This window comes from Anolis carolinensis, chromosome 6 (assembly GCF_035594765.1).
Source record: "Anolis carolinensis isolate JA03-04 chromosome 6, rAnoCar3.1.pri, whole genome shotgun sequence".
Lineage (NCBI taxonomy): Eukaryota > Metazoa > Chordata > Lepidosauria > Squamata > Dactyloidae > Anolis > Anolis carolinensis.
This window is the reverse complement of record NC_085846.1, coordinates 45,886,030-45,901,002: the sequence shown is the minus strand read 5'-3', so window position 1 is coordinate 45,901,002 and position 14,973 is coordinate 45,886,030. Positions and strand designations below refer to the sequence as shown.

Genomic DNA, 14,973 nt, shown 5'->3' with positions numbered 1-14,973 from the left:
CAGAAAAAATTCCTACTGATTTGACTAATGTGTGAGTACATAGAGCATTGTGCCCTCAAGTTTACAGACCAACTAGAAGTTAGCAATCATGTAACTGGAATATACAGGATGGTTTTTTTAAATAATAACTGGGGACTATTCTGAGTGCCCTAACTTAAATGAAGGGTTTTATGTGCAAAAAAATCCAATTTCATCAATTTTTGAAAACAACGAATAAAGCTTTTTTGAAGTGAGTGATGAAATCTTTCTATGTCAAACTAATGATACTGCAAAGTGTGTGTGTGTGGGGTGTGTGTGTTCGGCATTCTCAATGTTATTGGACTGCAACTAGCATTTACCATTGGCTATGCTGACATGCAGCTGGGAGCTGGGGTTCTAATGACATCTGGAGGACCATATTATATCCAATCTTTGCTGTAGGAAAAAACCCAGGATATTTAACTGAGATCAGGACCCTAGCATGGAAGTTAGGAAGTTATACTCTTTGTTCCTTGTGCGTTTCCCCTCTTGACTCAATGTATTGCTTACCAAGTTTCTATTGCCCCCACCCCCAAAAGGGGAACCAATGAGACAAACAGATCTTCATTTGCTACCATCACAATGCAAGTGATTATTTCAATATTGTGGTCACTAAGTTCACATGTAGTTTACACACAAGCGAGAATGAATGGATTGCACCTGTTCCATTGTTCTCATGGACTTTTTGTACCTAGTATGTCACTACACCTTTCTATTATTTGAAAGGAATTATCAGCTTCAGTTTTCTACATCTTTCTATTTTTTTTGTATTTAAATAAAATGTTGATGTGTGCAACTGGGTTGCTTCATCGTAAAATATTTCTCTCAACAAGCATTCCTTTACCCTGGCAAGTGGGACAGCTATGGAAGGTCAAGAGAGGGGACCTAACAGACCTTGGTGGGTTACATCTGCTCCCACAAAACTCCCAGGTGTTTCTAGGCATTATGAGAGCATTTTCATGTTTTGGGACTCAAAGAATGCATCTCTTGGGCCTAAATCTGTAAAATTTACCCCAAAACCCAGTGGACATTTTAAAGCATTTCAGAGAACTATTTTTGTTGCAAAAATAGTTTTTGATCACTGGTAGACCTGAAAAGTGTCTAGACATGATGGGAATGCCCTCAGATATGATTTTGTTATGTCGCCCCTCTGAAATGCAACCAATTGTATCTGGCATTTGTCGGCTGTCCCCATCCAAGAAAAGCTTATACTGTACTAACTCTGCTTAGCTTCCAGGATAGAAATAATCTGATGCCTTTAGGATAATAAACGGCTTCAGTCCAACTTACCTGGCCAAACGTATCTCCCTCTATGAACCAGTTTGTAGATTAAGATCTTCTAGGGAGGCTCTTGGCCTCACAGGTGCGACTGGTGACGAGGGCAGGGTCTTCTCAGTGGTGGCCCCATGACTGTGGAACTCCCTCCTGAGTGAAATCAGGTTGCCCCCCTCCCTCTTGACCTTTAGAAGACAACTAAAGCCTGTGGAACTAGGCGTTCGGCCCATCACAGGAATATTTAAAGTTAAAGTGAAAGTTGAAAGTGCAATGATCCACGACTGCTTATGGACAATGGCTATGTATGTGATATATGATGTTATTTGATTTGATGTGTTTAATAATGTTTAATGTTTTATTAGGGGAGGGTCAACTTTGATGTTTTATACTGTTTTTTATCAAGGGAATTGAATTGTTGCCAACACTGTGAACTGCCCTGAGTCCCCTTCAGGGTTGAGAAGGGCGGTATATAAATACCACAAATAAATAAATAAATAAATAAATAGGTTCTTCTATTAAAAGCAGAAGTCCGACTGATTTTGTCTCCATCACCTTACACCTAACCTGACATTTTGAAGTTGATGCTTCTCAGCCACATTTTAATGGGTGGAAATAACATACAGCACAGGAGGAGTAGACTAAAGCCTTACTTCTGAGTAAATATGTTATATCTATGCAAATGTAAAACCTAATTTTTTTCTAACCAGTTTCAAACTCAACTTTTAACTCTGATTGTTAAGATCAAGATAGAAAACTGCTGAATTTCATTACATCCCCAATATATTTGCTCCTTCAAATGTATGTCAGAGAGGCTTACTTGATTCATTAGTTCTTTTGCTTCACAGTGAGAAGGGAAGGCACCAGTTAAAAGGGGCTAAGTTTTCCTATTGAACCAAATTGTTGTTATTGCTACAACCTTTTACCCAATGTTGAGGATCAAAGCTGTCCACATTTTAAAAGTTGCATTTTATGTGCTACTTGATTTTATTTCAAATTTTAAAAAAAACAAAACAAATTGGCATGAGTAACAGTTGCAGGCTTATAGCCAGATTTCCTCTCTCTCTCTCTCTCTAGAGAGAGAGAGAGAGAGTTCACTCAATAGTAGGTGCTAAAGTGTTCAGTGGGATATCTTTTTGCTTCGTAACCTTGGGAGAAAGAATTTACTTTTCAAGATACTAAATGGCTACAGAAACACACATCAAGAATCAATCATTTCTCCTCTGCTGCCTTTCAAAGCTGTTTGGTGCTCTCCAGATGTTGAGAAAGCTTCAGGGCTCTTCATCATTTTCCAAACTTGTTGCTGAAGGTTCATATACTAGCATAAGCATTTGGCTTCTGTTCTATGCCAGCTAAAAGTTAACCCATTGTGTCGTTACTCATAAATAAATGCAGGAAAATATGAAGCATTTCAGTACTGATGGTGCTGCTGAGGTCATGAATGAATCATTGGGCCATTCCTTATGTTTCCACAAGATGTATTACAGCTGCTATTTACTCAGCAATCTTTTGCAAACCATGAAATATATTTTGTTTTAATTATATGCACAGATAACATTAAAAATATTATTACGTATTATGGATCACATTTACACAGCAGGCAACCTTACAATGGACTGTGTCTTTTCACAAAAGCTTCCAAGATCTACATCATAGGCCCATGTCTTTCTGAAACTGTGGATGCTAGAAATAAAAGCTGGTAACTTCTGCATGCCAAGCATATACACTCCTAGTAATCAATGGATTTTCCCCCTAGGAGGTTACATTCTACAAAGCAAGAACTCTGCCAAGCATGTTCTGGATTTCTTTCCACAACAGGCTGATGATGTCACTTCACATGGAATGGGTAGAGAGGTGAGTGGAAAAATGTAACAAAATTCAGGTCACACTGATTTTATTCAATTCACTATACATGGAAGCATAAGAGACTATCTCCCCACTCCCCTCAATGTACATTTTAACTACAGTAATGATATTGGGAATGAGCAGACACTTCATAAATTGTCAGTGTGGGCAACTGAGTCTTTCCATATGTGTATAGGGGTTGGATTGGATGGCCCTTATGGTCTCTTCAACTCAAGAATCTGTGACTCCTATAATCTCTATTGGTTATGCCGCCTCTGGCTGATGGATATTACAGTCCAAAAAAAATAAACATGTGGAGTGCCTCACTTGCCCAGCTCCTGGATAAAGACTACTATGTATCTTTAACATGATATTTTTTCCTTCACTGAGCTTTTGGCTCTTAGAATAAAATGCTTGAGTCTTTCCTGACCTCTTTGCAAGTACAGTAGAGTCTCACTTATCCAACATAAACGGGCCGGCAGAATGTTGGCTAAGCAAATATGTTGGGTAATAAGGAGGGATTAAGGAAAAGCCTATTAAACATCAAATTAGGTTATGATTTTACAAATTAAGCACCAAAACTTCATGTTATACAACAAATTTGATAGAAAAAGTAGTTCAGTATGTAGTAATGCTATGCAGTAATTACTGTATTTACGAATTTAGCACCAAAATATCACAATGTATTGAAAACATTGACTACAAAAATGGGTTGGATAATCCAGAACATTAGATAAGTGAGGCTCTACCGTAATTGTTGAGGAAATACAAAAATTGTAACAGAAAAGCCCTATTTTTATCTATTAGTGACATCTGGAAAAATAGTGTTTATTTACAGAGACGCCAGGCTTTCTTGGAAAATTATCTGAATATTTAAGAAGAAACACAACATGGCAAAGCAAGCTACTCCTGAAAGACAATTGCCTAGCACTAGTTCTTAACATGCAGAATTCAGAATATACTTTAAATTAAACTCTCATTTTGCACAGGCCAAGGCCTGTGCAATTTGACATTTTCTGGAACATGACCCATAATCTTCTTCAGTTCACTGGGTGATGTGGCATATGAACCGCAGTTTCTCAAGCAAACTCTGCTGTGGCAAGTATTTCCAGAACACAATTTTAAAAGCAGTTTTAAAGTGTTCCTATTGCCCTTAGCTAATTCAAAGTCTACTTTTTTAAATGATTCTACCCTCAACCTCTTTATGGTCCTCGAGAACTGGATTCTGAGTGCACCCTATCTCCCCTCTAATCCACTCCTCCAGCCAACCCCCCTTTCTTTCATTAAGTTTTTAGCTGAACCTCTAGTACTTCTCCCTAGTGTATGCATGGGAAGCAGAACTTGTTCATATGCCACATCTTGACAGATTTTAGATTAAAATCTTCTATGAGGCATTTGCAATCATGCCACTCTGTAAAGCACAGTTTAGATCAATCCTCTTCTATATATATAAAAGAGTGATGGAATCAGGGCACTGGACAAAACAACAAAACTACAGGCCCCCCAACCTCGAAATTTGACAACACAACCCATCATCCACGCCTCTAGGTTGATACAACAAAAATAAAAGAAAAATAAAGTCCTAATTAGAGGGAGAGCAATAATTGTTTTTATCCAATTGCTGCCAGTTTAGAGGGCTAATATCTGCCCACTTGGTCTCCTAGCAACCAACTCAGCCAAGGGACAGCCAGGGTTCAGTTAGGGGATAGGCAGATTTAGGCCTCACTTAGGCCTCTTCCACAGATTATCTAATTTGCACTGGATTATATGGCAGTGTAGACTCAAGGCCCTTCCACACAGCTATATAAACCATTTATAATCTTATATTATCTGCTTTGCTCTGGATTATCTTGACTCCACACTACCATATAATCCACTTCAGTGTGCATTTTATACAGCTGTAAAGAAGGGGCCTCATATAATCCAGTTCTAAGCAGATAATATACGATTATCAATATACAGTAGAGTCTCACTTATCCAGCATAAACAGGCCGGCAGGATAAGTTAATATGTTGAACTTCTGGACCGGAAGGCCGCAGGTTTGAATTGGGGGAGCGGAAAGAGCCCCCACTGTTAGCCCCAGCTTCTGCCAACCCAGAAGTTCAAAAACATGGGAAGGTAACGCCGCTCCATGCAGTCATCCCACATGACCTTGGAGGAGTCTACGGATAACGCTAGCTCTTCAGATTAGAAATGGAGATGAGCACCAACCCCCAGAGTCAGGGGAAAACGTTTACCCTTTACCTTAACTACCACCAATTCCTCAATACTTTATTTCCCATACCACCATACTTCGCCACAGCAACGCGTGGCTGGGCACAGCTAGTTAAATTATATAAACAATTGCTGCAAGGTGCACTTATGACACGGGATCTACAAGAGATACATTTAGAAAGTTGACACACATAAATAGAAGGAAAGATTTTACAAAAGGCTTTGGCCTGCCTCACAGCTATGCTGAATACTGTCACTTTAAAAAGGATATCAACTGTTCCAAGGACAGTAGACTTAATTGCTATTTTTACCAAAGCCTCAGTACAACTGTCAGCTCATAAGACCCGCACAACAGTAAGAGCTTAAACACTCCTTTCTGTGCTTGTTTATAATCCCTGCCCCTCCCTCAACACAACTTCACCACCAATCCTTGATTATATATCTTTCCAACATTATAACAGGTTGCTACTGGGCATAAGGTGTCTGTTTGGCTTCATGATGGGTCTGCTTTAAAAACCTTTCCACAAAATCTCAGGTTGTTTTAATTAACCAGTGGGAGGACCATCTGCCCTGAACAGTCTTTGTAGTAGAAGGGAAAAGCACTGTCTTTTCCCCCTCCGTCTTTCTCTCTGGGAGCAAAGCAAAATAGCGCACATTAATTATTAATGGAACACCAAAACCTTAATCAGTTACAAGAATGCCAAAAGCAAATTGCCCCAAACAGTTCCTTGTTGATATTCAGCGGCATTTATTCTACCACTCACATGGAACAGAAGTCAGCTATCCAAATTTCCAAGTTCCAAAACAAGTTCAGCTTAAGGAGAAAGAAAAAGCATTAGCATTTTATTAAAAGCATTTTATTAAAAGCAAGGCTACATTGGGCATATATTTATTATATAAATTCTTCCTCCATGTACCTCTGAACATATCCACAGGCACATTGCTTATTTTCCATGTCAGGAGCGACTTGAAAAATTGCAAGTCGCTTCTGGTGTGAGAGAATTGGCTGTCTGCTAGGACGTTACCCAGGGGATGCCCAAATGTTTTGATGTTTTTACCATCCTTGTGGGAGGCTTCTCTTATGCCCCCACATGGAGCTGGAGCTGACAGAGAGAGCTCACCCGTGCTCTCCTTGGGTTGGATTAAACCGGCAACCTTGCTTGTTGCAAGCACCATATCAACATTTATTTATTTTTTTGCAATAGCTACAAATACACACTGACAACACATTCAGGAACCATGCACAAGGATCTCAGGTTGCACATGCCAGTCACTCTAACTAAATGATCAGTATACAGTTTCCATCTCCACCCCCATGCAGTGCTACGGTATCAGCATAGTGTTGCACTATTTTTACACAGCAATTCTTAGCTAAAGTCTCTGCCAGAAACTTCAAGTACAGTCCTTGCTGAAATATGCAGCAGACCCTATTCCATCTACCTCTAAACACAAAGAGCTTTGAATTATTTTTTCTTAAAACTGTATATGCCCTTTTCTTTAAATAGAGGTTAATTAATTTTACAAACTCCTTTCTACCACAGACCACAGAAAGAAAATGCTTTTTATTATCTACCTCATTACTAAGGCTGGAATCCTGTGGAAACTTATCTAGGAATATGTTGTGCTGAATTCAGAGATTTGCTTCAATAAATATGTATATGATAAGGTTACTCTAATCCTAATTTTTTTCCAATAAACTCAGAATAAAGAAACACATATCCTGATATACTGAAAACACCGGTATTGAGTACAGGTTATTATATTCCCTCATTCTATAAATTTAGAGATACAATTAACAGTATGAATTATTTTAAACAGATCATGAACTTTGTGCAAAGTGAACAAGGTACAAAAACCAAAGAATGGCCTCAGCAAATGAGACAAGCTTATTTCATAGCAAATTTGGGGACACACCACAGAAGATACAACAAAAGTAAATGGGCAAAAGTTGTAGCAGTCTAGATACAGCAAAATAGTTCAATGAACAACTGGATCACAGTATAGAAAGTATACCACAAGTAACAGAATATTAAAATAGGCACATCACGCTAATAAAGTGAAAACCAGCATGATGTAGTGATTTGCATGTTGGACTCCGGAGACCAGAGGCTGAATTTCCACATGGCCATGGAAACCCACTGGATGGCCTTGGGGCAGTCATATTACCTCAGCCTCAAAGGAAGGGCATGGTAAAACTACTCTGCACAAATCTTACCAAGAAGACCTCATTACTAGTTCATGTTAGAGTCCCTATAACTCAGAAAGACTTGAGAGAACACAACAACAGATCCAATCTGTCAACAGATAGTGGCGTATAATGGACATTTATATAAATAAACAAGACATAACTGGCACTGTAATGAATGTATGAAAAGGGAGTTACATCTATGTACAAAGAGTCTTCTGGCAATGTTCAACACACTAAATAGTTCATTTACAGTGAACACATGATAGCCAATTTTGATATCTTGTTAAGTTAGAGGAGCCTGCAGCCATCCAAGTTTAACCCAAATTCCCATTAGGCTTAGAAGCCTGGCCAATTGTAAAGTAGGTTAACTCTATGAACATTTGGAGATTCAGATGTCTACCACACCAGTTTATTCAGTAGCCTTCACTGTATGCAGATGTGAACATTTTTCTGCCTTAAGGTGAATTGTGTGTTTTAATATCCAGTGGTTTGCATCAAATAAAGTGCAGTATTTTCATCAACCTGTACAACATGTGCATCTCCTCGAAATAGCCTATAACACATAAGTTGATCTGCACGTGGCACTTAGATGAAGTATTTCAGTTACAACAGAGTAAAACACAGGATGAAGACCTTCACTACATGTTCCACTTATAAAACATTTGGACATTAATCTTATTATAATTTGCACTTTAGCACATTACACTGAAATTCAGAATTTTCATGAACAGCAAAAAAAGCAAAACCCAGTTCACAAGTCAGTCAGATTACAAGAAATCAAAGTAAGGAACAACTGGAACATGGAAAGTTACTTTGGTTGTTGTTGTGGGTCATTTCTAATTTATAGCAACCTTAAGATGAAGCTATTACAAGTTTTTCTTGGAATGATTTGTTCAGAGAAGTGAGAGTGTCCACAGAAACCAAATGGGTTTCTGTAACTGAGAATTTGAACCCTGGTCTCCATAATCATAGTTCAACATACAAACCACTGACAAACAAACAATAATAAATTTTTATTTATATACCGTCCTATCTCCTCAAGAGGACTAAGAGTGGTTTCCAACATAAAGCAAAACATTCAACTGACCATACAACGACGTGAACATAATAAAAATGATAAACATAATAAAACAAGAACATACAATTCAAAACAATCCACAAAAGTTAAAATCCAATTTCAATATGCTCCATCAACAGGTTCAATATACCAGTGACCAGGGCTTCAGCGTGGACATGGTCAACTATGACGGGCTAGGCTGGGGCTAGTGCATCAATTTCAAATCAGCAAAACAGCTCCAAGAATCTATTTAGTCCAACATTCTTCTCCATACGGTTGATATTCAGAAAACTCCCAAATGGAATATAGCGTCACAAACTTATCTGTGTTCTTTACCCTGCCACTATTCCTGAAACTCAACTCAGAATGAGACTGTCACTGAGTCCGCAGCTTTTTTATACACAATGAACAGTCATTTATACACCAAATCTGTATGGGCTGAAGCCAGACCATCATTCTTTTGCCAACAATGCTGCAGGTGAAGCTAAATTACATCCCACTGATTTCAAGGGAGCTAAAGAGTTAGTAAATTAAGTCTAGATCCAGACCACTGAATCTTGTTGCTTAATCCATTTTACAGCCATCTAAGTCAATGGCCATCAATACATTTCTGTTATATCTATATCTATATTAAAAGTGAATGTTTGTATGTTTGTGTCAGCGTTTTGATTGGTCGGGCGGTGTATGTGCCAGCGCTTTGATTGGCCGGCCGGAATATGGGCCAGCTTTCTGATTGGCCGGCCGGAATATGGGCCAGCGTTTGATTGGCCGACCAGAATATGGGCCAGCTTTCTGACTGGCTGCCACTTTCACAGGCCACTGGGACCCCTGAGGCAAAAACTACTACTAGCAGGCTTCATTCGGTCTACTCTCTCCTCAGAACGACGTTAGCTTTGGTACACTTAACAGCATTCGGCCTACACTTTTGTAATCAAAAATACCACTGGGACCACCAGGAAGGCTTGACCTGGACCAAACTTGACACACATAACCCCTAGGACCCATGAACCCACTGACAACGGATCTGGACCAAATACACCCAACATGGCCAACTGTGCATACTGATAATAAAAAACTTTGGCTGCTAGGAATTACAGTCCACTCACACATTCACAGCATTCTGAATCCAACCAATGATGGAAAATAATTATGTTTTAATGCTTCCTTTAAAACAATGGTTGCGGGTATGTTTATGAAAACTTCTACTCCCTCACCTCACCCCCTTCAGCGCTTCTACTTATATGTCTCGGCCTTTGAAGGCTGCTCTCCCCTCCTAGGCCCCAAAAGAGGAGGCCATCTTCCCTGTTCATCATTTCTCCAAAGAAGGCAGCTTTCATCTTCTTGGTAAGGCCCTACTTTCTTCAAAAGACAGCAGAAAACATCGTTATTATCTTTTTAACAATGCCTTTTCATGCTTATAAACACTTCTAGCCTCCAAAACCGCAATCCCAGCCTCCTTTGATCATTTTGCTAACACGTTTCAGGACTTACAGGCTGGCTCCATTCTGCCAGGCCGCAAAAGAGGTGGCCATCTTCCCTGTTCAACATGGTTCCAAACAGGGTAGCTTTTGCCTGGGTCTTTTGGATACAGCACTCTCCTTCAACAAGGTAAGGCGGCAAGTACGTAAATAGGTTGATCTTGGGCTGATGGAAGTAGCACCACATCAAGTAGGAAATAAGGTACCACTTATAAAGTGGGGAGGCAAATTTAACTAATTTACGACGTTGGAATGAGGAAGCGCTGTCACAGTGGATGATGAAGCAGCTGCTCCCCCCCATGGCCAGAATCGAACATCCCCTCAGGACAAGGTTAAATTGCCTCTGCGTCTGTCTCTGTATCGGTTCTGTGTGTATATGGGCATTGAATGTTTGCCCTATATGTATATAATGTGATCTGTTTATATATATATAAATGGTTCTGTTTATATGGTTATGCATTTTCTAATAGCTTTATTCTTAAAATCCTAAATCCAAAAATGCCTATTTCTAATATATATCCTTACCAAATGAACCCAGGCAACATCAGGTACTTAGGCAACATTATTTATTTACAGTATTTATATTCTGCCCTTCTCACCCCAAAGGGGACTCAGGGCGGATCACATTATATACATATAGGGCTAACATTCAATGCCCATATACACATAGAACCGAGACATCATCCACTGTGACGGCACTTCCTCATTCCAATGTCATAAATAAGTTAAATTTCCCTCCTCACTTTATAAGTGGTACCTTATTTCCTACTTGATAGATGCAACTATCTTTTGGGTTGCTAGGTCAGCAACGAGCAGGGGCTATTTTTTTTTAATTGACGGGTGCTCACCCCGCCACAGGATGGCCTAGAACTCATGACCTCATGGTCAGAGTGATTTATTGCAGCAGGCTGCTCACAAGCCTATGCCACAGGATGTTGTGGATGTTGTCCATCTACAACCTTATGCATTTTATTAATGGGAAAATTCATTTAAAAAAAATTAAAATCCCCTTTCAAATAACGCGGGCATCGCCAGGTACCCAAACAGGCATATAGTAATAAAAGTCACTGTTTGTGGGTATGTATGTTTGTATGTATGTATGTATGTATGCGGTGGTGTATACTTCCGCCCTGGGATCTGACTACCACAGACCACTGCAACCCCCCATAAAAGATCCATCTGGAGCAGTTTGGACAAGGATGGACCACGGACGAAGGAATTTGCAGTACCATCACCTACTTTACAGACCCCACAACCCCCACCAATGACAGACTAGGACCAAGCTTGGAACACAAACTCCCTATGACTTTCAACCCTGGAGAATTTGGTGAAGGATGGAACATGGATAATAGGATCTGAAGTACCTTCACCCATATCCAGAGACTATTCCTAACCCCCTCAGTCATGTATCTGTACCAAAGATGGCACAGACCCCCATGACTCTTCTTATATACTGGTGAGGTTTTTGGGAGGACTGAACACAGACGATGGGATTTCCAGTACTTTCACCCCATCAAGAAACTACTGCAAACACTATCGGCCATAGATCTGCATCAATGGGCCCATTCATAATATCCAAAACAACTCAATGTCCGCTATTAATAACCCGGGCACCGCCGGGTCCCCAAGCTAGTTTATTATAAAGTACATTCTTTCATCAGTAACAATTTCCAAAAGAGCAGACTGAGACTCTACACACACATACAAAAGTCAACAGTTCCTACCTTCAAGTCATCTATTGACTTGCAGCAACCCAATTGAATTTGCTAGGGATTTCTTGTGCAAGGAATGCTCAGAGATAGTATTACCAGTTCCTGCCTTTAAAAATATAGCCTATAGACCTGGCATTTGTTGGCAGGCCCTCATCCAAGTAAAGCCAGAGCTGACTCTGCTTAGGGTCCAAGATCAGGATCTGGTGTTTCACTACATGTTCCACTTATAAGTTTTGAACTCTACCTGTTTTGAACCCCAATCTAGTACTATGAATGAGGGTGAGAAAGTTTTCTTCATTCATACAGCCAAGCAGGCATTTGCAAACTTTTCACTGCTGTGTGGTTTTGGGTGTTACACCTTTCAAAAACAAATAATGCTTTAATAGCATGGCTTGTTTAGCTATTATGTTTGAACATTTCTACCATCAAGGTTTCTAGGTGGATTTTTAGCCTTCTAATAAGCTCCCACAGGGCTCCATGTCATGAGAAGGGTTGGATAATGAATAAACCAGCAAACAATATCAACTACACCCACCAATTTACCAACCACTTAGACCACATGTGTCAAACTCAAGGCCTGCAGGCTGAACCTGACCCACCATGTCATTTATGTGGCCCTTCAGATGCTGGGTTGATTCCTCATCATTAGATATCATGACCAGAGCTGGTGGGAGTTGCGATGCAGTAACACCTGGAAGGCTGAAGTTTGTTCTGTTTTGTCAGGACAACGAGGCTTGAATTTAGATGCAGGGCTTGTGGGTGCGATGCCAGACTTTTAAAAATGCCTTTTCCCAACCTCAGAGCCACAAGGGCTGTTGGGCTGTAATTCCCAATATCCCCAATCTGCATGGTGGTGGAAAATGCAAAGTGATGGGAGTTGTTGATCAATATCTGAGGTAACAACTAGATGTAAAAATATATATACAGTAGAGTCTCACTTATCCAACGTTCTGGATTATCCAACGCATTTTTGTAGTCAATGTTTTCAATACATGGTGATATTTTGGTGCTAAATTCGTAAATACAGTAATTACTACATAGCATTACTGCGTATTGAACTACTTTTTGTCAAATTTGTTGTTTTGGTGCTTAATTTGTAAAATCATAACCTAATTTGATGTTTAATAGGCTTTTCCTTAATCCCTCCTTATTATCCAAGATATTCGCTTATCCAAGCTTCTGCTGGCCCGTTTAGCTTGGATAAGTGAGACTCTACTGTAGTTGACTCTTTGTATCCACAGATTCTCCCTCCATGGATTCAAGGGCCCTTTGAAGGCAACCATAAGGCTGAGAGGGCCCTGGGTGAAGATGGGTTTGGGATTCCCTGAGTGAGACCATAAAGTGTGTGTGTGGTGGTGTGTGTGTGTAGGGGGGGGGGGGAGAACACCGTTCCTGATTTCTCTGCAGAGCAGTAGGCGCGCCGCAAGAGCACGGTGTGCGCTCAGCCCCAAGGAGGGCTTCCCTGGGCCGGACCCCGGGCCTGCAGAGCTTTCTCCACCCGGGACTTGGCGGGGCCCCTTCCTCCCCCCTCGCGCCCTGCTTCCCCGGTACCTTTTGTGGGGCTTTGAGGAGGCGGTGGACGCCGGGAAGCTGGGTGGCCAAAGGCAGGTCCTGGCGGAACGGGTAGAGCGGCGGCCGGCTGGGCTCCGGGAAGTTGGTGCTGTTGAAGGGGTCGGTGTCGTCCAGGAACTGCACCCGGCAGAGCAGCGTCGCGGTGGCCATGGCGCCGCGGCAGAAGAAGGAGCCGCCGCAGCATCCAGGCGGAGCGGCCCGGAGAGAAACACCTCACGCGGGAGGGGCGGGAAGGGCCCGGCGGGGGGTCTGCCTTCGAGGAAGACTTCTTGCCTGAGGAGAGCGCTCGCCCGCCGCGTGCTCCGCTCTCTGAGGGGGTCCAAGGAGGAGAAACTGAGGGAAGAAGGAGGGGGGAGAGGCTGGGTCAAGGCAAAGGCAAGACGGCCGCTGCAGCTCCAGCTCCAGGCAGGGAAGCAGCGGCGGGCGGCGGCTCCTTCGCCATTCTCCTCCAGCCAGCCAGGCAACCCCAGCCGCTCGCCTGCTCGCTCCTCACCCGCAGCGGGACGCGGAGGCGAAAGGGAGGCGCAGCGGTTGCTGCCGGGAATGCGGCGCCTCCGCCTCCCTTCGCGGCCGGCGAAACAATGCGGGCGGCGCCCCCTACTGGCCGCCCCGAAGCCAGTCCTAAACTCGACTCCAAACTTAGAGACCTTTTTGGGGGGCTGAGAGAGGAGGAGGAGGAGGAGGGGAATTATCTAGATGCCTTTCCCCGCGTTCCTCCTCCTTCCAACATTATCCCCATTCCCACCCGTCTTAAGTATTACACGCCTCTTTGGGAGGGGGGGGGGGAGGCGTTCCCATCCGTCGCCGCCGCCCCCTTTTGATTCGAAAGAAAGCCCCTGAGGGGATCAAGTAGCGAAGGACGGTCTTCCCGCCTTTTTTTGGCATACCGGCGTAGAGAATGGAAGAAGAGAAAGGAGGGGGAACCCAGCGCGCGCGAGCCCCTCCCCCACCTTCCTGGGGGCGCGCGCGCTCTCGCTCTCTGCTTTCATCTCCCGCCTTCCCGGGATGGGAACCAGGTCATTATACTGAAAAGGGGGCAACTCAGCATCGTTACCTAATTGAAGTAATTGACTTCAGTTCCACGACGTGCATGATTTCTTTCTAGGCTTCAGCCTTGAAAGAGGGCTAAAAGTGCTAACAAAATCTTGCTTTCTTTCCCCCAAAACCTCTCTCTCTTTTTTTTTTTTTTTGACTGGAACAGAGAGCGAGGAGTTCAAGGGAATCAACGGTATTGAACACTTGCCTCAGGCAGGCAAGAGTTCTTTCTCCCACCCTGAACATTCCACAGATATATAGACCCCACTTGCCTCGTTTCCAACAGATCTCACAACCTCTGAGGATGCCTGACTGACATAGATGTGAGTGAAACATCAGGAGGGAATGCTTCTGGAACATGGCCAAAAAACTCACAGCTACCCAGTGGTTCCAGCCATGAAAACTTTCGACAACAGTTATTATTGCTCTGAGGGAACTCATTGGGAAGAGAACAACGTTGCATGCACCTTTCTTACCTCTCTGAGGACCTTATCACAGGAAAAAAAAGGTAAAGGTTTCCCCTGACGTTAAGTCCAGCTCATCTCTATTTCTAAGCCGAAGAGCCAGCGTTGTCCATAGACA

The 14,973-nt window shown here is 42.2% G+C and overlaps 1 protein-coding gene across 10 annotated transcripts in view; it reads right to left on the bottom strand.

Moving 5' to 3' along the window:
* Positions 1-13,990, bottom strand: part of fhod3 (formin homology 2 domain containing 3) — a 326,788-nt gene extending 312,798 nt beyond the window's left edge. The window contains exon 1 of one of the 10 annotated variants that reach the window (XM_062984260.1): positions 13,336-13,990. In XM_062984260.1, the coding sequence (XP_062840330.1) occupies positions 13,336-13,506 (171 nt within the window). In that variant the 5' untranslated portion in view covers positions 13,507-13,990. The remainder of the gene's footprint in view (positions 1-13,335) is intronic. The other 9 variants (XM_062984262.1, XM_062984267.1, XM_062984257.1 and 6 more) reach the window with 9 other exon arrangements.
* Between the last annotated feature and the right edge of the window lie 983 nt (positions 13,991-14,973).